Raw genomic sequence first — 22,335 nt, forward strand, 5'->3', positions numbered from 1 at the left:
GCTCAGTCACCATGACAATGTGTATGTGGACAATGCCCAGTCACCATGACAATGTGTATGTTGACAATGCCCAGACACCATGACAATGTGTATGTGGACAATGCCCAGTCATCATGACAATGTGTATGTGGACAAAGCCCAGTCACCATGAAAAAAATGGATTTTGAATTGTATGCGGACAATGCAGATTAAAATAGTCCAACAAAAGTTAAAACTAGAAAAAAGATGTGAAAATATAACTATTTACGCATTTAGACATATATACCAAATTACATTTGTTTATAATTGTTCCTAACTTGTGCACACAAAGCTTTTTTTAAAGCAAAAACATTGAAAGAATTCAAGAGTTTTTAAAAAATTCAAAATGTTTTCTAATGGCCTAAAAATCTAATATGATCACCTACGTGTGCATACAAAATATACCTATTAAATTTCATTTGTCAGCCTCAAATGGTTTTTTGCTTACTTGTACTAACAAGGTTTTTGTTGAAAAAGTTCTAAAAGGTGTAAAAATTGAACAACTGATGTTGTTGTCATAGGGTTTAATGTCATTTTTCAGCACAAGATAGGCTATACATGGCGGCCAGTATAACTGGTGGAGGAAGAAACCTGGAAAACCCTGGGAAGAACCACCAACCCATGAGAAGCTACTGGCAAGCTTTCTCACATACCAACATTAGCTGAGCCTGAGACTTGAACCCATGCAGACAGCAGTGAGATGGCAGTGATCCGGAACAATGTGAGCACTTTAGACCACTCTGCCACTCGGGGCCCCAAACGGCTGATGTAATGACATGAAACTCTAATTAGGTAATCAACAGTAATAAATTTAAATCTTGGGACACCCTTAATTATTTTCATAAGAAATATGTATGACCTATACATGCTGGGACAAGAAATTACAAGAATTGTTTCATGTAGTACAAGTCTTGGAACACCTTTTACTAATCGATTAATGTATTTTATAGATCATAATGACACCAAAAAATTAGTTTGTAGCTGTTAAGGAACTATCATCATGAATTATTACATGGAAATGTTATAAGTTAATACAGTTTGTTAGAGAAGTCAATAAATTCATTTAATTTTCTACCTAATTCAGATTTTAATATAATTTGATCATGCAATTACAAGAATTGAGAATTCACGGGTTGCTGTAATAGTAAACTCTCTCTTTAACTCAAGTTAATTATTGTTTGTTTGTGCATTATTGCATTAGAATTCTGTATCAATGCATCAGTAATTACATTTTTTATTTCACCTCGAAAATGTAAAGACCTAACTCATTTAAATGTGATCCCAGTATGACAACAAAGAGCAACAATGAATAACAATGAACTTAAATTGAAGTACATTCTTTGGATTCTAGTCATTTGTGCAACTGAATTAAACTTAAATATCTCCAAAGAAAGAATAAAGAAGTTTCAGAAATAATGCTTTGAAAATAATTGCAATGCCATAAAACTCGGTTGTAGTTTGCCGTGATGTAAGTGACTTTAAAACCCTGTTTACACAGCACTGGTAGTCATGCTGAAATTATGGAGTAAAAGGTAATACATCAAAGTCCTTGCAGAGTTGTCAGACAAAATTCCATCTTAACACAAGCCATTTTCATGATTTAAGGATTAACAGGCATTGTCTGCTGTTACAAAAGACAAATCTGCCAATTACAAATTACCACAATTTGTAGGATCACTTACACCTCTGAAAAACAGTAACTCATTAGCACGCGGTTCAAAGTAAATGAAACAGCTATGCACATCAAGCTAAAATGTAATCTGGACGAATGCGATTTGGTAAAAACAGCGAATAAAGCAAAATTTATCAATTTTTAAAAGAATAAACAGGTATATAAGTGAACTAAGCATGATTTGCAATCACTGCACATTTTCATACAGCACGGTCTCCCGGGTACTGGACTGTGAATTATGAAGTTGTTACTTACCTATATTTAAATCCATATCGATTTCATTTTGAAGAAATTGGAATATATGCACAATGCAAATTAATAACAAAAGCAATCATTGCAATTTATGATAGTTTACTGACGTGGTTATTGAAATAGCTGGTTACTGTTTAGGTGGCGCTCACCAGATAATATGTACTTTTGAGAGAGTGACGTATGTAAGGTGAAGTAGTTCGCATTTAAAACATGCACAGTGGAGAGAACGTTTGCATACCTCTATGCTACATTAATGTAATGTGGATGATATTTCTTTTGGATATTGTACTTTTGGAAATTTTACATGATTTAAGCACACTGCTAACTAAAATGACTGCTCCCTTGTGTTAAAAAATCAGTCTGAATTAGTCTAAAGTGCACTATACATAGCAGCTATTAAAATAGGGAAAATGAATTTTGCCAGACTAGACAATACCAGCTTCTGAAAGTGCAATGAATGAATTACCAAATATATAAAATGTAAAAAAAGTTATCAGCTCTTTTTTATACAATTGACCTCTGAAGTTCAGGAAGTGAAAATGACCAAGTAGAGCTAGCACTTTTTTGAAAGGTGCACATTTGAAGTAAGGCCAAGCTGTATACTCTATAACCCATAGTACACCCATCAATCATACACCAAAATAAAGGAAATTAAAGGTTCTTTACATTATACCTAAGATATACAAGGTCTTTTTTAAATAGCCAATATAACCAGTGAGGAAAGCCGGGGACATTCTTTTTCTTTAAATTCCTAACCCTATGCAAAATGCGAAACTGTATAGCGCCACCTTAAAGAAAATAAAAAAATGTTTGCAATTATTTTTTTTTATTTTCATATAATTATGTATGATGTTCTGAATAAAATGGTACATTCATATTGCATTTAAGCATGAAAATAAGCTAATTATGATCATTTTTCTCTTGCTTACATAATTTGCCATGAGGTATGTTTGTGTGAGTAGTGACCTTAATTATGGGGAAATTAGAAGACTTAGAATATAGGAATAGAGTCAACTTAAATTTAAAACTGTTGCAATAAGTGACAGAAATATATGGTGAAAATGTTTCTTTTCATTTATTTGCAATGAAATAAAAAAATAAATGAAGAGAAAGTGAATTCGCTTCTTCCATATTAAACAATAGGCAAATATTTTACACTTTGACCTTTGACCTTTATGAAGCTGATGAGTTACCTCCCTTTTCTAATTGTAAAATTCATTGTTGATATCTCAGAAATAATTCTGGCTAGTTTCATGTTCCTGTCATTCAGCATAACATTGGTTGCTATGTTTACAAAATGTAATGTGCATTCTTAAAATAGCTCACTTTTATCATGGGGGGGGGTAGGCTAGACTTGTTAGAGACTCTGACACTCATAAATACTGTTCTGTGGGGAAAAAGGCAGGAGAATTATTCATAAGGATTGTTTTGATGCTTGCGACTTAAATGTTTCAGCCATATAAACATAATTAAATCATAAAAAAATAACACCTACATCTTCTTTATGGTGGCGCTCACCAGATAATATGTACTTTTGAGAGAGTGACGTATGTAAGGTGAAGTAGTTCGCATTTAAAACATGCACAGTGGAGAGAACGTTTGCATACCTCTATGCTACATTAATGTAATGTGGATGATATTTCTTTTGGATATTGTACTTTTGGAAATTTTACATGATTTAAGCACACTGCTAACTAAAATGACTGCTCCCTTGTGTTAAAAAATCAGTCTGAATTAGTCTAAAGTACACTATACATAGCAGCTATTAAAATAGGGAAAATGAATTTTGCCAGACTAGACAATACCAGCTTCTGAAAGTGCAATGAATGAATTACCAAATATATAAAATGTAAAAAAAGTTATCGGCTCTTTTTTATACAATTGACCTCTGAAGTTCAGGAAGTGAAAATGACCAAGTAGAGCTAGCACTTTTTTGAAAGGTGCACATTTGAAGTAAGGCCAAGCTGTATACTCTATAACCCATAGTACACCCATCAATCATACACCAAAATAAAGGGAATTAAAGGTTCTTTACATTATACCTAAGATATACAAGGTCTTTTTTAAATAGCCAGTATAACCAGTGAGGAAAGCCGGGGACATTCTTTTTCTTTAAATTCCTAACCCTATGCAAAATGCGAAACTGTATAGCGCCACCTTAGTAGTATGTTTCTTGCCAATTTTATCTTCACACATTCTGTGTTTACAAATGTTATGATACTGAAAATGCTATACTTTTTCCACGTTTTTAAGTCTTGGGACATGGAAAAAATAATTTTTGTTCATGTCCCAAAATATACAGTTATTATAGTACATGTGTATACAGATGTCTACCAAACTGTATTTATCTACCTGATTGTGGTTTTTAATAAATTTTCATAATAAGGTTTATGTCAAAAAGTAAATGATATAGTAAATTATGTTTCTCTTAGAATGCTTCCCTGATCACATTAATGTTACAAAAAAATATACTCTAGACAAAGGGAAGAAACTCCTACCCATTTCCTCCAATTACCACTGCTATAGGTGGATACCCGTTAACTAGATGTTTACACGCTTCAACTAAACAATACAGAACAATGCCCATTTTTGCAGGGAGATGTGGAAGAATTTAACAGTAATGTGATCAGGTAAATATTCTCATGGAAATATCATTACTAAAATATTTACTTTCTCTGTTGAATACACTGCCCGACCACATTAACACTAGGAGAATATGTAATAGAGAAGGAAATGCATAACATCCTCCCATTACCCCAGCATCCTACAATTACCCTAGCTACCGTGCAAGGAAAAATAGCTGGATATCCTATGTAGAGTATAAAATGCCATCCTATCATGAGGACAACAAAACTGCACACCCGACAGTCATCTCAACTGCGATGCTGAAGACAAATAAGAAGAAAAGAAGGACTAATCCTCAAACAGAAAAATCCTGGTGAATACAACAAAATTGCTAAATCCATACCGATGAGGAGGTGGTGCTCATGTAAACAAGTTCTGGTGATTGTCTGGGCTGTAGCAACCTGACCCACCAGACAGAATTCTCATTCTGCAAAGCTTGATCTCTGAGACAGAACCCTGAGAAGGCTGGTTGTGCATGTCAGCCAATGACACCTCTGATATCTTGAATCAACACTGTATTAGAACATAAGGTTTTCTGAGACCGTTCTAATCTCATCAGATGAAATTCATTAGGCATGTATGGTCATATGAGTTGTCAGAGTATTCTGAGTGAACTTCCCACTTCTGCCTGGATGCCATGACCCGAGCGGTTATATCCCTTTCCCAGACTTCACCAAAAGAGCCATTGTTGGACCCCTTCAACCCTTTCTATGTGTTTCAAGTTGTACTTGCAAACATGGATAGGGTCTTGCATCACCATTTTCTGGTTGCCTGCTGACAGCAATGACTCAATTTCTTCTGTCATAGTCAGGGTTCAAACTGATCAGAAGAATTGATATTTAATGACTTTTTAATGACCATTTGTCAGTTTTTCAAGGACCACTTTCTGCAACAAGTGTTCTACTTCCAATTACTGATTTAAATACAGAGACTATTAAGATGTAATGAAATGTTAAATGCAAATCACAAAAGTCACTGTAACTGGACCCTAATATTAAGCACCACTCTTTAGCTGCTTTCACCTGCACTTGTTTTTCTTTTCCTTTTCGTTCAAGTCCACTGGACAAAGACATCAGTGCGATTTACCCTTTATCTTCTGTTTCATCTGCCTGTCTGTCTATGATATGTTACCTTTAATAGATCACTGTTTGTATGAAACCTGCTACTGAAACGACAGCCTAAGTGTCAGTCATTTAATTTATTTAACTTGCAAATTTAAAACTGGTTTATACGATGCTGCAAGGACAAAGTATTAAATGGCACTGTTTGTGTTAGCCCTATGAACACTGACATCAAAACAGCAGGCTCATGGGTTTTCATTAATGTTTCTTTAATTTTGTGTGGCTAATTCAGGCATTATTGCCCATTCCAACAAATCAATGTTTTTCTTGCACGCTGCACAAAGCGCTCTGTGTTTAAAGGTAGCAACTTTCCTCATCCATTTAATGAAGTCTTTGTCTTGCAGACAACTATTGCTGACTGTGCAACTTCTTTGCATTCTGTGATGATGGCTGTGTGAACCCTGGTAGTGAAGTGTGGCAACAGTCAGCTCTACAACCAGGAAACTTGTATCCCTTAATGGCTGTGTGAACCCTGATAGTGAAGTGTGGCAACAGTCAGCCCTATAACCAGGAAACTTGTATCCCTTAATGGCTGTGTGAACCCTGATAGTGAAGTGTGGCAACAGTCAGCCCTACAACCAGGAAACTTGTATCCCTTAATGGCTGTGTGAACCCTGATAGTGAAGTGTGGCAACAGTCAGCTCTACAACCAGGAAACTTGTATTCCTTAATGGCTGTGTGAACCTTGATAGTGAAGTGTGGCAACAGTCAGCCCTACAACCAGGAAACTTGTATCCCTTAATGGCTGTGTGAACCCTGATAGTGAAGTGTGGCAACAGTCAGCTCTACAACCAGGAAACTTGTATCCCTTAATGGCTGTGTGAACACTGATAGTGAAGTGTGGCAACAGTCAGCCTTACAACCAGGAAACTGGTATCCCTTAACGGCTGTGTGAACCCTGATAGTGAAGTGTGGCAACAGTCAGCTCTACAACCAGGAAACTTGTATCCCTTAATGGCTGTGTGAACCTGATAGTGAAGTGTGGCAACAGTCAGCTCTACAACCAGGAAACTTGTATCCTTTAATGGCTGTGTGAACCCTAATAGTGAAGTGTGGCAACAGTCAGCCTTACAACCTGGAAACTTGTATCCCTTAATGGCTGTGTGAACCATGATAGTGAAGTTTGGCAACAGTCTGCCCTACAACTAGGAAACTTGTATCCATATAAATGGTCATCTGAAGTTAAAATACACTGTCACCAATGCTGACAATGTTCTGACCTGAACAGAGTGACATCACCATTGATCGTGTTTGTGAACATCCAAGAACCAATACTGAGACCTAATCTGCATGTACAAAACTGGTATGTTGTGCCTTGGAAGCCACACTGAAGGAATTTGCATGAAGCTGAGTGGATATGGACATAAAATACCATTGGCTACATCCAGACTGATAGCAGATTTGTCCTTCTAAACAGAAAGCCAAATTGATCCTGTCATTTCCATTTGAGTTTTTTATTGACTGTTGGCACCAGAAATAGACTAGAATAAAACCCTGGAGAGCTTTGCTTGAAAACACTAAATGTAAAATTCCTACTTTCCCTAGATGATGACAAGTATGTTATGGAATCCAATACGCCTCCAAAACATCTTGTATTGCCCATACATTTTGCAGAAAAAGGTTGATGCAAGACTGCTGTGAAAGAAATATCTTGCCTACAGTCAGGATGTTGACAGGGTGGCAAGTCAGAAATAAATTACTGGAACATCTATAGCAGGAAAAACACTGCCTCCTTCTCCTGACCTAAATGCCTCTGGAATTGAGGGGCCAGTTGCCAAATGAAAGTAGACTGTGGCAGAAACTGTTGCTATTTGGGCAGTGCTCAACCTTATTTTTCTTTTTAATGACAAATCATCCATCCATTACAGCCAAAACTCTCTGGCCTAAATGCCACAGCAGGGAAATTGGAGAGGCAGTTATGTTATGGGTCTAATGCCATTTCTCAGCACATGATATGCCATACATGGTGGCCAGTATATTTGGTAGAAAAGAGACCCAGAAGAACCACTGATGCATGGGAAAGCTACTGGCAAACTTTCTACCAAACTGGTCAAGCCACAACTCACACAGACCATTGGCTTCAATGAAAATGAGCAGTTAGGAGTCTCATCTCACTAGATTCACAGCTGAATTCTTCAATGCATCAGAAGTTGTCACTATATTCCACTCTAGCTTTGAGGTGGCATCAAACAAATTCTGATCCACCCAATAATACAATGCAGTTGCTATGTTAACTATAGGAATGTTTTTGTCTGAGGTTGGTTACTGGGTACTACACTTGACTGAGTGCATGTGGTACCAACATAACCAGAACGATGATGGTAACAGATTATCCTAAAAAGAGTCTCAAGTTCCTTGGATCCCTGATCTTGTCAGACAGCTGATCAGAAATCTCTTGGATATTTTGCCAACTGCAGAAGCAGATGAAAGGAGGGATGTTAGTCTTCATTTGATGCCTCAACCTCATATTCATGGCTCACAGACAGCACTGATGGGCAGAGATTGGCAAAATTCAGCATATTTCTTCCACAACGGCTTCTAAACTGAATTCTATAAACTCCATGGTGAGGTTGGAGGATGCAAACTGATTGCAGTTGTCCATGCACTCACCATGAAGGTTGACCTCCTAAAGCATTTGCATTTTCTGTAATAACTGACCCTCTAGCTGAATTGGCAACCAGGCATGTGTCACAGGTGTTCATCAATATCATGGTATTAACTGGCCTAGTGGTTTGAATGGCAGTCATGTGAGTGACACAGCTGGCAGATGGGCAACTTGATAGCCAATTTGGCATATGGCAGGGCAGTAGCTTCAGTGGCTGGTTGCATGCTCAGCTTAGAAACTGTCAGGATAGAATAACTTACGGGAATGAAACATGACTCACTTATGTGATGGAACTCTGGTTACTAGTTAAAGGCATAGCTAGACTGACTGTTTGGCAGGTTAACAGCAATGTATGTCATGGAAGTCTGGTATTCAAACTCAGTTTCATTAGGACATTTTATTTCAAGGACTTCTATTTTTTAATTCTTGGATTATTCTTGGATTATTTTTGGATTTGATTTGTAGAACCATAAGTTCTTTTTCTCATTTTTACCTTGTTTTTCGAGGGAAATAAATTATTTGTTAAATTTTACAAAGCTTGTTGTCTTCACTCTTTTCGTGTTACTGGCACACATAACAGAGTTAGCAGAGTATGTTAATGTGATCAGGGAATGTATTCAATGCAGAAACGTTCCAATCCAAACAGTTCAAATTTTTTAAATTAAAATTCAAAACAACACTGTAACAGCTACTCATGACCATGATAAAATGTATAAAATTCCATAGTTCTAAAAGCAATAATTTTTGGCTATCACATTAAAATGGAATTGGGATGATGTATCCTAATAACAGTTATGTGCAAGTACAATCATTTGAAGACATGCATGCCATCATATGATGACCGTAGTAAGTACTAAGTTTCAAGAAAATCCACAAAAACTGCATGAATAGTTGCAGTCACACAATTCTGTCATGTAATGCATCCAGCTGAAAGTCAAAATGGGCAACAACCCTTATGAAAATAGAACACAAAAAAATATGTTAGTATGACCATCTTTAGCTAATTGCCATAATATGTACCTAGTTTCACAGTGATCCACTTAAAACTGACAGACAAGTTGCATTCACAAAATTATAACACTGCATGCAGGTGCAGGACAGAACAGGCAATAATTCCAACACAAATTGCAATAAAACGGTGATTTGTTTGTGTGTGTGATTTGGACTTTTAATGCAGCTTTAATAATTTTCAGTCATATCACTACAATGTCTGCAGTGTGGCAGTTTATAGTGATGTCTAACACTGGGGCATCATGCCACAGACATGCAGTACACCACTGCACCATGTAAAAACACATGACTAACTAGTAAACCACTACACCAAGTCATGTAAAAACTACCTGTATAAATGTGTCATATGAAGCATCCAATTTTATCCCCATTATTTATTATATTTTAAAAATATTTACTCTGCACTAAAGCCACAAGACAAAAAAGGCAATAACTGTCATAAAAAGGAATTTGCTGATATCCACATCTTCAGGTGATGACCTTGATATTCACACTTTATGGCCATCCATTATAAACTGTGAGGCAAGTTGTGCTACCAAGACTGTATGCATGAAGGATGTATGGACAGACCTGCAGATTACTATATACTCCATCTTTGAAGCAAATGAAGGTAAAAAATTGGCAAAGCTTAAAACTGAGGTTAATCTAGTAAGTAGATGGGTGTAGAGATGGAAGGATGGCCATGTATATGTACATCAAAATGAGGTTAATCTAGTATGTAGATAGGTGTACAGATGGAAGGATGGCCATGCATATGTACATCAAAGTGAGGTTAATCTAGTATGTAGATAGGTGTACAGATGTAAGGATGGCCATGCATATGTACATCAAAGTGAGGTTAATCTAGTATGTAGATAGGTGTACAGATGGAAGGATGGCCATGTATATGTACATCAAAGTGAGGTTAATCTAGTATGTAGATAGGTGTACAGATGGAAGGATGGCCATGCATATGTACATCAAAGTGAGGTTAATCTAGTATGTAGATGGGTGTAGAGATGGAAGGATGGCCTTGCATATGTACATCAAAGTGAGGTTAATCTAGTATGTAGATAGGTGTACAGATGGAAGGATGGCCATGTATATGTACATCAAAGTGAGGTTAATCTAGTATGTAGATAGGTGTACAGATGGAAGGATGGCCATGCATATGTACATCAAAGTGAGGTTAATCTAGTATGTAGATAGGTGTACAGATGGAAGGATGGCCATGCATATGTACATCAAAGTGAGGTTAATCTAGTATGTAGATAGGTGTACAGATGGAAGGATGGCCATGTATATGTACATCAAAGTGAGGTTAATCTAGTATGTAGATGGGTGTACAGATGGAAGGATGGCCATGCATATGTACATCAAAGTGAGGTTAATCTAGTATGTAGATAGGTTAGTATGTAGATAGGTGTACAGATGGAAGGATGGCCATGTATATGTACATCAAAGTGAGGTTAATCTAGTATGTAGATAGATTAGTATGTAGATAGGTGTACAGATGGAAGGATGGCCATGTATATGTACATCAAACTGAGGTTAATCTAGTATGTAGATAGGTGTACAGATGGAAGGATGGCCATGTATATGTACATCAAACTGAGGTTAATCTAGTATGTAGATAGGTTAGTATGTAGATAGGTGTACAGATGGAAGGATGGCCATGTATATGTACATCAAAGTGAGGTTAATCTAGTATGTAGATAGGTGTACAGATGGAAGGATGGCCATGCATATGTACATCAAAGTGAGGTTAATCTAGTATGTAGACAGGTGTACAGATGGAAGGATGGCCATGTATATGTACATCAAAGTGAGGTTAATCTAGTATGTAGATAGGTTAGTATGTAGATAGGTGTACAGATGGAAGGATGGCCATGTATATGTACATCAAACTGAGGTTAATCTAGTATGTAGATAGGTTAGTATGTAGATAGGTGTACAGATGGAAGGATGGCCATGTATATGTACATCAAACTGAGGTTAATCTAGTATGTAGATAGGTGTACAGATGGAAGGATGGCCATGTATATGTACATCAAACTGAGGTTAATCTAGTATGTAGATAGGTGTACAGATGGAAGGATGGCCATGTATATGTACATCAAACTGAGGTTAATCTAGTATGTAGATAGGTGTACAGATGGAAGGATGGCCATGCATATGTACATCAAACTGAGGTTAATCTAGTATGTAGATAGGTGTACAGATGGAAGGATGGCCATGTATATGTACATCAAACTGAGGTTAATCTAGTATGTAGATAGGTTAGTATGTAGATAGGTGTACAGATGGAATAATGGCCATGCATATGTACATCAAACTGAGGTTAATCTAGTATGTAGATAGGTTAGTATGTAGATAGGTGTACAGATGGAAGGATGGCCATGCATGTGTACATCAAAGTGTTCACTAAATCAAGCTTCTGACAGGGTGGGATTGACAAAATATGACTTACCGAGATTGGATTGTGAGTGTGGATTGACATACAGATCTTTACTCCACTCTACCATACATTTAAGAATGGATACGAGGCACTCTAAGCCCTTTACTCTCATGCTCTTTTCCTGGGCTGGGCTGGCACCTAAAATAGGCAGATATCAGACTGATAACGAATTCAGTCTCTTTCAATGGAGACAGCAGCATGTACAAAAATGTCACAGAGTGAAAATGTAAAATCAGAACAACACACAAATGAAAATTAACATATATGCCAAACTCATGATATATTAACATTGTCTTGCAAAATAAGTTCATATTAATTATTTTCTATTTATAAAAGTAAATAGGGTAAGAAAACTAACATGATTTGCCAGCAGATCTGAGTCTCTTCAATTTGTAAGGAGAAATCAACTGAACAAACAACACAGACCCTGATCTGCCAGTGCATTATGAAACAGCAGATCATGGTCCAAGTTCTTCACAGCTGGATTTAACTAATATGCATGCATATAAAGTAACAGCTCTGCACTCTGATCCTGACTCACAGCATGAAGCACCTCAGATTGGAAACAAACAGCCCATGTAAGAATACTTGCTTTCCATTAATCTTCATACACATCTTGCTATCAATTTCCATGCTTTCATAAGAACATTTCAATTGTCAAAGACAAAGGCATGTGTCTCTCATTAAAACCTAAATTCTACAACCACTTGGACAATATGCTGTGACTTGAATAAAATCAAAACTGCATAAGGTAACAATTTTTCCTACTTATAAATGAACACTTACCAAGTTCCAAAGCATGTCGTCCCTGAGCAATCTTGGACAGATCATTGACCAGTCTCTCAAATAAGTTGGCCAGAGATAGATCACAGTCATAGTTCACATATATATCCACAACACACTGGGCATCTGTAAATAAAACAGTAAACAGCTAGAACTGCAATGCCTTGCTATCACAAATCCACATGCATTTCACCACGTCCTTACTTACCCCAATCCCCTGAGACACTCACCCAGGGATCACAAATACATAATCTATCAGACATTGCATGCATCTTCCTGCAAAGAATTTGAATCCGAAAATACTGGAAAAATAATAGCAATAAAATTTCTGCCATTTGACCATACCCTTTCTCAGGCTCCCAAAGTACAGAATTCTGGGGTAACCCATCTCAGAGATAATCAACACAAAGGCAACTAAAAATGTTTTCATCCAGCAGTTTAGAAGCTGTAGTAATTGACAGATGAATAGACGAAAGGATCAATGTGATGTTGGATGACAAGATGGCGTGTATCACAATAGCAAGGGATTAAAAAACATAAAAACACTATAGCTCTTTCAGAGGTAAATTACTGGCAATTTAAACATAACTGAAGAAAGTACAAGATTTAGGCAGTTAAGACAGAAAAATTGACGGACTTGAACTCACTGTGAAGCATACAACTAAAACAAATACACTGAATTGAACTTATATCAGCAGGACAAATATATGACAGAATTATTGGCTACTATTTTATTTGGGGTTTCTTTGCCATCTTTAAGTTAGTTGATCCCATATACAAGATACATCTGCAACAGCCTTCACAAACACTTTTTTCCTCATTTACAAATGATACATAATAAGTAGCAAAAGTATTGGTTAAGTCTAAGGGAAAATTCAAACATTTCTAACTTTAAGGCCAATTTTTGAAGTCTAAATCAGGAAATCTCTAGGATGATTAAGGAGGCATCAAATATATGTGAATCTTCCACATTTAACACAAAACAACTGAAAAACATATTTACCAGACAGACTTGTCGACACAGAGGTTTCTAATTAATGTCAGACTGCTTTCCCATAATCATGAAAAATGTGGGGAAAAACAGAAATAATGATGAAAGAAGCACCTGCACAAAATAAATATTTAAATCAGTATATTCTTTTGTAATAAACTGGAAAGTTTGGTGCTGTATGACACAGCAATACAAGCTAATTGGTATGATTCATATGTGACAGACAGACTGTTATATACATTAGTTTAGGTTAGAAGAATTCTATCCAAGGGTCAGAATTCTGTGAATGATATAAAAGGATTCAATTCCATAGGGTGGAATTTTCCTACCCAACACTGATGCATAATGAGGGATTATTTTTCTCATGTTCCTAAAAGAAAAATGATGGTCAAAGTTAAAATCGCATATTGTGGAAACTGATGCAACTTCAAAAGAGTAACACACATATTGAGAAAAAAAATTAAACTAAGGTAGAGGGTATAAAGTTAGATTTACAACAAAATGTTCATTGCAAACTTCACATTTAAATACAAACCACTGCTCAAATACCATCAAGGTAACAGCAATACAAAGTGTCTAAATTGTGTACTAATGATAACAAGCATGCACAAAAATGAACTGATCAAAAAATGAAGTTCACCATTTTCTTTAGATTAAACAAGGTAGACAAAAACATAATGACATAATTCTTTAATCAACTGTCATCTAAAATTGACATTCATTTCTTAAATAACAATGTGAAGATGAATATTAAAAATATAACAATTACAAAAATGGCATTTTTTACTTGAAATCAGACGACAAAATTTGCATATATAGCATGATCATTGCAAAACATCTGTGTGACACTAACTATAACAGCTGCATGTTTTAGGATGCAAATGTCATGTAATTAATGTTCATTTCAATTACTGTAAAAGAATGATCAAGTGATACTGGAAACAAGTTCAATTTTGCCCCTTTGTATTCCAAAATAAGGTCATGTGATGAAAGACAGAAGTCATGTGATGAAAGAGATATTCCCTTTCAATGTTCTACATTATAAAGTACATTCATACATGCATAGGAGAAAAGAGTATGCTACACACCTGCACATATTCTTGTCAGTGCTTGAATCACCATCCATTTGTGGTCAAAGGAGCTACTTGGTGTCTCCAGGATGTATAAAAAGATCTCTTTGAAAAATACCTGACATAGAAAATACAAAAAATGAGGGAAAAAATGCATGATAATGCTGTACATTTAAAAAGAGAAATTTTATATCAAAGAAAATCATATTGTAATTGTTATTATAAATTTAAAGGCAGTGTAAAATACAAAAATACAGAAACAGCTACTGACATTTGTTAAAAAGAATAACACCAAGCCTTATACATGTAATCACACATTTTTCATGCAATAACATATAGAGCTATACCATTTTATCATATGAGAATTGATCTTGCTGCATTCTATATAATGCAGAAAAATGTGGGATCAATACTGCTTTGCAGAATACTGGTAATCTAAACTCTGCGTGTTATATTATATTCATTCTTTTCTAATGAGCAACAAGGGAATGTCTTTTATAATGCACAAAAATTTGTAGCTACAGTTGTCTTAAATAAAATATGCATGGACAGCTACAGGGAACTAGTAAGGGGACATAAATATGTACTGCTTACTTGCATACCAATCAAAAACACACTCTGATGAAGGCAAGATAAAGAGAAAACAGAAACATACCTCAATCTGCATCTTCAGATGTTGTTTGAAATTGGCCAAAAGTGTCAGAAAAATTGCCAAGGACACTTCGAACACCTCAGCAATGGCACTGACCCCATTTTTGGACAGAGCTACACACAAGTATTGTTTGATTGCATTGATGAACATCTCATTGGTGCGAAACACTGGACCAGCATTTTGAAGGATGGATAGAAGAAGTTGGAGAGATAGGATTTTTGATCGAAGCTCATGTGATCTGAAACAGTACAAAATGATTTAATTGTGAAAACTTTCACAAGCATATAATTCAGCAAGACAAATTAATTTGTGCCCATTTTATTGAAGCTGATATATAAAATCTATGTTGGGGTTTGGACCGATACAAGGAAATCCCAGTCAAGGGGTTACATTATTTGTCTCCACATGAGGCTTGCCTTGTGGGGAGACATATAATGTAACCCCACGACTGGCATTTCCTTGTCTCTGTCCAAACCCCAACGTAGATTGTTTTTCTCATCCAATATTTTTCTTTAAAGTAAAAAGAACTCTTCACTAGAGTAATATAGTTCAAGTGCAAATATTTACAAGAGGCTCATTAATACAAATATGTTGATGAGGGCTTTGGTGTGACTGTTGTATCCAAAGTATATGCGTGAGCAAAGAAAAATAACAACATAAAACATTGCATAGTAATGAGGTATTATCACATTTAATAAATGGATGTTATATGAAATTGACAATAAATAATTAATATTTATTATAAGAAATTGTTTTATTTTCATCAGTTCCAATTTTGAAAAGTTATACTATAAATAATGAAATGATACTGGTATTCAGCTCTGCTGTAGTCATACTTAGTACAAGCTGTAACAAAGAGTAATATGTTGCATTAGATTATTCATGGGTAATTAGTGAACTGTGTCACTATGGTATATAACTCTCCTTTTCTTTTAGAGGCGGTGAAACTGTTTGTAACATACTTGTGTTGTCCTTAATATTGATTGTAAAATTAACCCTGTGTATAAAAGCCCCTACAAATACGGACCCAAGTGGATAATCATGTGTTAAACTTTCAAGTTCACAGATTCTTTGAAAATTTATTTTTCTGTTTTGGAAATATGGCAAGTGCTACAGTGAAATCTGCTTATGGATTAATGTGTTGACGGATGAATGATTCCTTCTGGCTGGTAGGAGCATTATTTTTCATTAAATATTGTAGGTATATTTTTGGTTCAACTGGGGCACAATGGAATTGCTTAACAAAATTAGAATAAAGCATGTTTCACATAACACATTTCTGGCTGTTACTAAATTTTTCGTAGTTGTTATTAAAGTTGGGTGGCTATGAAGTGTACATGTCTCTAGTCTATGTGCATGGATCAGTGTTTTCTGTCATAGTTCATTTCACACAGCATTGAGAATTTTATCCTATCTGAAGCACAGACAAATAATGTAACCCAGCGACTGTGGTTTCCTTGTCTCAGTGCAAAATCCAACATGTATTTTTTTCACCCAATATTTTCCTTAATAGTTAAAAGTACTCTTCATTTTTAATTTAGCACATTCAACAAATACATTATTCATCACTATTATTTCTTCACATTTATCTGTAGGTCACTCAGTCGATAATGTTTTATGAAATCAGAATAATCTTCTCAGTAGAATCCAGCTATATTTACAGCTACAAACCCTCACCCACAAACAGTTATAATTGTTACTTATTGTAAGTAATGTCTAAAAACACACTGTTGACAAATGGTGCATTAATACAAATATGTTAACGATGGCTGTGGTGTGACCTGTCCATCCATGGTACAAAATGTTTATGCATGGGAAAATAACAACATAAAACATTTGATAGTATTGAGGTATTATCATATTTAATAGATGTTGGATGCTATATGAAATTAACAATAATTAATATTTATGACAAGGAAAATGTCTCATTTTCATCAGATCTAATTTAGAAAAGTTCTAAAGTAAATAATAAACAATAATATTGTGCTTTTATTTAGTCACTTTAAACAGACGTACAGCCACAAAGGATCCAAGAGGATAATGTTAACCAGCATGGTTAGTCTCGTTCATCGTCTTAACTATGAACTTCACCTCCCCATTACCTTGACAACAAATGAGATAAATGCATCCAAAGTGCAGTTTTCTGACTAGTAAAATAAATTTAAACTGGGTCTTTTTTAAAAAAATCTGGAACTCTAAATTCTAAACTGAACAGGAAACATATAAGACTGCCATCATATTTGGGTTAAAAATTTATCAGACACCAAGTAACTTTACAGTCATGTCAAACTATAGATTAGAATGCAACAAAAAAATGTACAGTCATGTGAAACTATAGATCAGAATGCAACAAAATGTTTACAGTCATGTCAAACTATAGATTAGAATGCAACAAAATTTTTACAGTCATGTGAAACTATAGATTAGAATGCAACAAAAAAAACTGCAGTCATGTGAAACTATAGATTAGAATGCAACAAAAAAATGTACAGTCATATCAAACTATAGATTAGAATGCAACAAAAAAACTGCAGTCATGTCAAACTATAGATTAGAATGCAACAAAAAAATGTACAGTCATATCAAACTATAGATTAGAATGCAACAAAAAATTTGCAGTCATGTCAAACTATAGATCAGAATGCAACAAAAATTTTTACAGTCATGTCAAACTACAGATTAGAATGCAACAAAAAATTTGCAGTCATGTCAAACTATAGATCAGAATGCAACAAAAATTTTTAGTCATGTCAAACTATAGATTAGAATGCAACAAAAATTTTTAGTCATGTCAAACTATAGATTAGAATGCAACAAAAATTTTTACTGTCATGTCAAACTATAGATTAGAATGAAACAAAATTTTTTAGTCATGTCAAACTATAGAATAGAATGCAACAAATATTTTTAGTCATGTCAAACTATAGATTAGAATGCAACAAAAAATTTGCAGTGATGTCAAACTATAGATTAGAATGCAACAAAAAATTTGCAGTCATGTCAAACTATAGATTAGAATGCAACAAAAAAAATGTAGTCATGTCAAACTATAGATCAGAATGCAACAAAAATTTTTACAGTCATATCAAACTACAGATTAGAATGCAACAAAAAATGTACAGTTATGTCAAACTATAGATTAGAATGCAACAAAAAATTTTACAGTCATATCAAACTATAGATTAGAATGCAACAAAAATGTTTAGTCATGTCAAACTATAGATTAGAATGCAACAAAAATTTTACAGTCATGTCAAACTATAGATTAGAATGCAACAACTCACTTTGGATCTGGTGGACCGTCTCCAAGAGGTTTCATGGACAATTTACACAAACTTCGGAAGACCAAGAAGGCATCTTTCTGAAGTATGTGGCTGAAAGCACCTTGAGAAACTTCCGCTGTCTCCTGTATGTCATCACCATCCACACCGATGCGATTTATACCTAAACCAAAGATGAAGAATATGTAGAGCAATGGAGTGCAGTATGATCATGTAAATAAAGCCACATCCCATCCCAACTTCATCATGGAGACAAGTCTCAGTCACAAAAGGGGCATAACTCTTGAAAACAGTACAAGTATAATGTCAATATCTTCTGACAATGCCTATAATATGAACTAAGATACACAAAATTTCACTAAACAAGACTGCAAGACTAATTACATTCACAAAAATTCTGTCATATGTTGCATAATGATATATAATAAAGGCCAATAACACCTACAAACTGGAGTCCATTGGAGACTGATGCTAAACTAGACATACAGAATTTCCAGGAATTCAAGGTAAGACAATTTCTTTCTTTCAAGTGTTTAGTGTTGAAACCATCTATGATATTTTACTGCTGAGGTACATATACTGGTAGACAGCTTGATATCATTTTCATTTTGGACAAAGCAGGCATCATTAAAAATCTTGAGTGAAAACCATGTCATAATGACCATCCATTAAAAGAGAGTAGTTACAACAAGATTTTTAAGACAGTTGTCATGGCAGCCACATTGGATGTACAAGTGGCAGCATTTTCATTTACTGTTTTAAGATATCCACATTTAATAATAATCATCCTTTCAGGTGGAGTAGTGAGAACAAGATTTTTAAGATTGTTCTTGTGGCAGCCATATTGAATGCATGACTGGCACCATTTTCATTTAGGACCAACTAGGTATCAAGAGGAGTCTATCAGAGAAAACCCAATGTTGAAATAGTCATTCACATGGACAGGAATAGAGATAACATTTTCATGATATGACTTTCCATTCAGGAGGAACAGAAATAGCAAGAATTTCAAGATGGCTGCTGTAGTAGCCATGATGGGCATCAGATCAGTACCATTTTCATTCAAGACCAAATGGACATCATAAGAAGTCTTAGTGAAAACCTCCTGTCAATATGCCTTTCTCTTCCAGTATATTATAACGGATTGTTAAGATGTCTGCCATGGCAGCCATATTGGACATAAGATCTGCACCAGTTTTTTTAGAAACCAGATAGACATCATAAGAAGCCTTTTAGTGGATATTCCATGCTGACATGACCATTCATGTAGGATTACCAATAAAAATATTCAGAAAATGACCATGCTTGTGGTCCTATTGGATGTCAGATTTCATTCAGGACTAACTAGACATCATAACAAGTCTTTTAGTGAATACCCCATGTTGATATCACCATCGATTCAAGCAAGAGGATTAGCAATAACAAGATTTTCAGGATGTTTGCTGAGGTGTTTTATTGGATATCCATGCAGCACCATTATCATTTAGGACCAACTAGACCAAAGGATCAATATGTGTGTACAGTGTCATGACAATCCTCCAAGTAGTTTAAGAGTAGCAATAACAAACTTGTGCTAATGGAGGGATGGATGCAGACCATTCCATAAGCTCTTCTGACCAACAGAGCTAGAAATCAATGTGTGTATCATCAACTGATGATCATAGTGGGTATCAAGTTACACAGACATCCATAAAAAACAGTGATTTATTGATATGCACATCTTCAGATAACAGCCGTATAAATTATCTTGACTATCCATTGAAAACTAGTTGCATTCACAAGATTCTGTCATACACTACGTCCAGCTCCAAATAAAAAGGAGCAACAACTCCAATAAAATTTGCATGAGCACCGTAATTTGTGAATTTTCAAATGATGCTACAATATGCAGCAAATTTTACCGACAAAAACTGTTAGACTAGTAGCATTCACAAGATTGTCATACTGCATGCAGCTGCAATACAAAATGGACAATAACTGTCAAAAAAAGTTTGGAAGGACAGTGATTTGTTGACATGCACATCTACAATCGATGATATTAATATTTCCCAAATATGATGGCAAGCTATCACAATGTGCTTACAGGATTCTGTCATACACTACATTCATCTGCAAAACAAAATAGGCAGTAACTCTTTACAAAATTGCAAGCATGCCAAGAACACTATATAGCTGAGACAGAGCTATGACTCATGTCACCATTGCTGTATGCTTAAAGCCATCTGTACTGAGAAGATGGGACTAGGCAATTGGGATCCTAGAAGTAGTGGTCTGGGAAGGCTGCACAGGTGATGGCATGAAGATAACTGGGACCTGGTTAAATTCCATAGCTAAAGCCAGAACTGGCTATCCTAGGTAAAATTAATGTAGCAGTGAAAATGGTGCCAGATGACTCCTCTTCCTTATCAGTGAACTTTCTGCCTTTAATGACTCCATGAAGAGAAAGTTGTCTACTGAGCTGGCCTCAGCTACCTGTACTAGGGATGCTGACACCAATGTAATAGTTCACAAAAATTAATGAACATTATAGTTTGATCTGTATATGAAGCAAATTAACAATATAATCTAATTATCAAGAAAACAGGTCAGTACGGAAATGGTCTGTAGGTACTAGCAAATGCCAATTAGGCATACAACATGGCACCAACTAAATTAATGCATGAAGAAGATAACCAATCAGGTGATAACTTATTCAAAAGTAATGAAGAAACAGAGTGAGAAAAATGAAGACCATACATGCCAACCAACCCCAACCCCCCAGAGGTATAAGCATAATTATTGCAATTATATGTGGCAAAAAAGCATAACATGGGAATATAAAATGTTATCTATATATTACATGCCGGAATTACAACATGTATAAAAAAGATACATTTTTATGACTATCCTGGTGCTGCAGCTGGTCAATATTCTTGTCACAAAGGGCAAAATCCATGTGCATTAGAACCAGAATGCAAACACAAAATATACTAAATAATTATTTATATTCAGTACATGTATAACTTTCACTGAATGATCATGAACTGGACTTCTGCAATAAGCATGATCAGATGCTCAGAGTGCTGCATTACATTACTCTCATATTCTTCTTTTATAGTCTGTAAAGCGGTATTGATTTGTCACTTTTTCTGATCTGACATGTTTGGAAGTCTGAAAAGATCCATCTGCTCAGACATTTTCCATCATATCACATCCACAACTCACATCATAAAACATTTCACTTAACACCTGGCACCATTTTCTTTAAAAAATATAGACTGGTTCACTAATTGACTAGCTCATCAATAAAATGAATCTGTTAGGCAAAGTTCACTTTTGAAGAAACTCGTCCGTTTTCTTCTAAATGGGTCATATACAGTTGCTATAAATCATAAATAAGAAAAGTACTTTTAGGCTTCATTTATGCAGCAGTCATCTTTTTAAGAATATTCTCAAATTTATGAGTGGAATTAAAGAGATGATAATAAAATGGCTAAAAACAACTTTTTATTGCTTTAATTTTATTTTTTAATGTATCAAAAAAGCATAATGCATATGCTGAATTGCAAAAAACTTAATCTGGTGAAAAAAAGCATAATGATTATGCCAAAAGCATAATGGTTGGCATGTACACTGGAGTATATTTCCCTGCAGTGATGAAACTCAATCACAAGAAATACACATTAAAAAGTGGAATCTGCAAGGCCCTTATAAGTAGCATGCACACAAACAAAGTAATAACTGATGACTAGAGGGTGCCAATTTCTATATCCAAGGGGAGATTATTCTTGTCTGACATCTTTTCTAGGCATGCTGACAAAAATTTAGCACCATTATT

The 22,335-nt window shown here is 35.2% G+C and overlaps 1 protein-coding gene across 2 annotated transcripts in view; it reads right to left on the reverse strand.

Annotated features, from left to right (window-relative positions):
- LOC149808205 (brefeldin A-inhibited guanine nucleotide-exchange protein 1-like) overlaps positions 1-22,335 on the reverse strand; it is a 180,671-nt gene that overhangs the window by 129,004 nt on the left and 29,332 nt on the right. For both annotated transcript variants that reach the window (XM_089974695.1, XM_089974685.1), the window contains 5 exons: positions 18,522-18,681; positions 15,241-15,475; positions 14,604-14,703; positions 12,528-12,650; positions 11,754-11,879 (listed from right to left, as the gene is read on the reverse strand). In XM_089974695.1, the coding sequence (XP_089830821.1) occupies positions 11,754-11,879; positions 12,528-12,650; positions 14,604-14,703; positions 15,241-15,475; positions 18,522-18,681 (744 nt within the window). The remainder of the gene's footprint in view (positions 1-11,753; positions 11,880-12,527; positions 12,651-14,603; positions 14,704-15,240; positions 15,476-18,521; positions 18,682-22,335) is intronic.

Source organism: Sinohyriopsis cumingii, chromosome 1, assembly GCF_028554795.1.
Source record: "Sinohyriopsis cumingii isolate HCF-2022 chromosome 1, ASM2855479v2, whole genome shotgun sequence".
In the NCBI taxonomy this organism is placed as follows: domain Eukaryota; kingdom Metazoa; phylum Mollusca; class Bivalvia; order Unionida; family Unionidae; genus Sinohyriopsis; species Sinohyriopsis cumingii.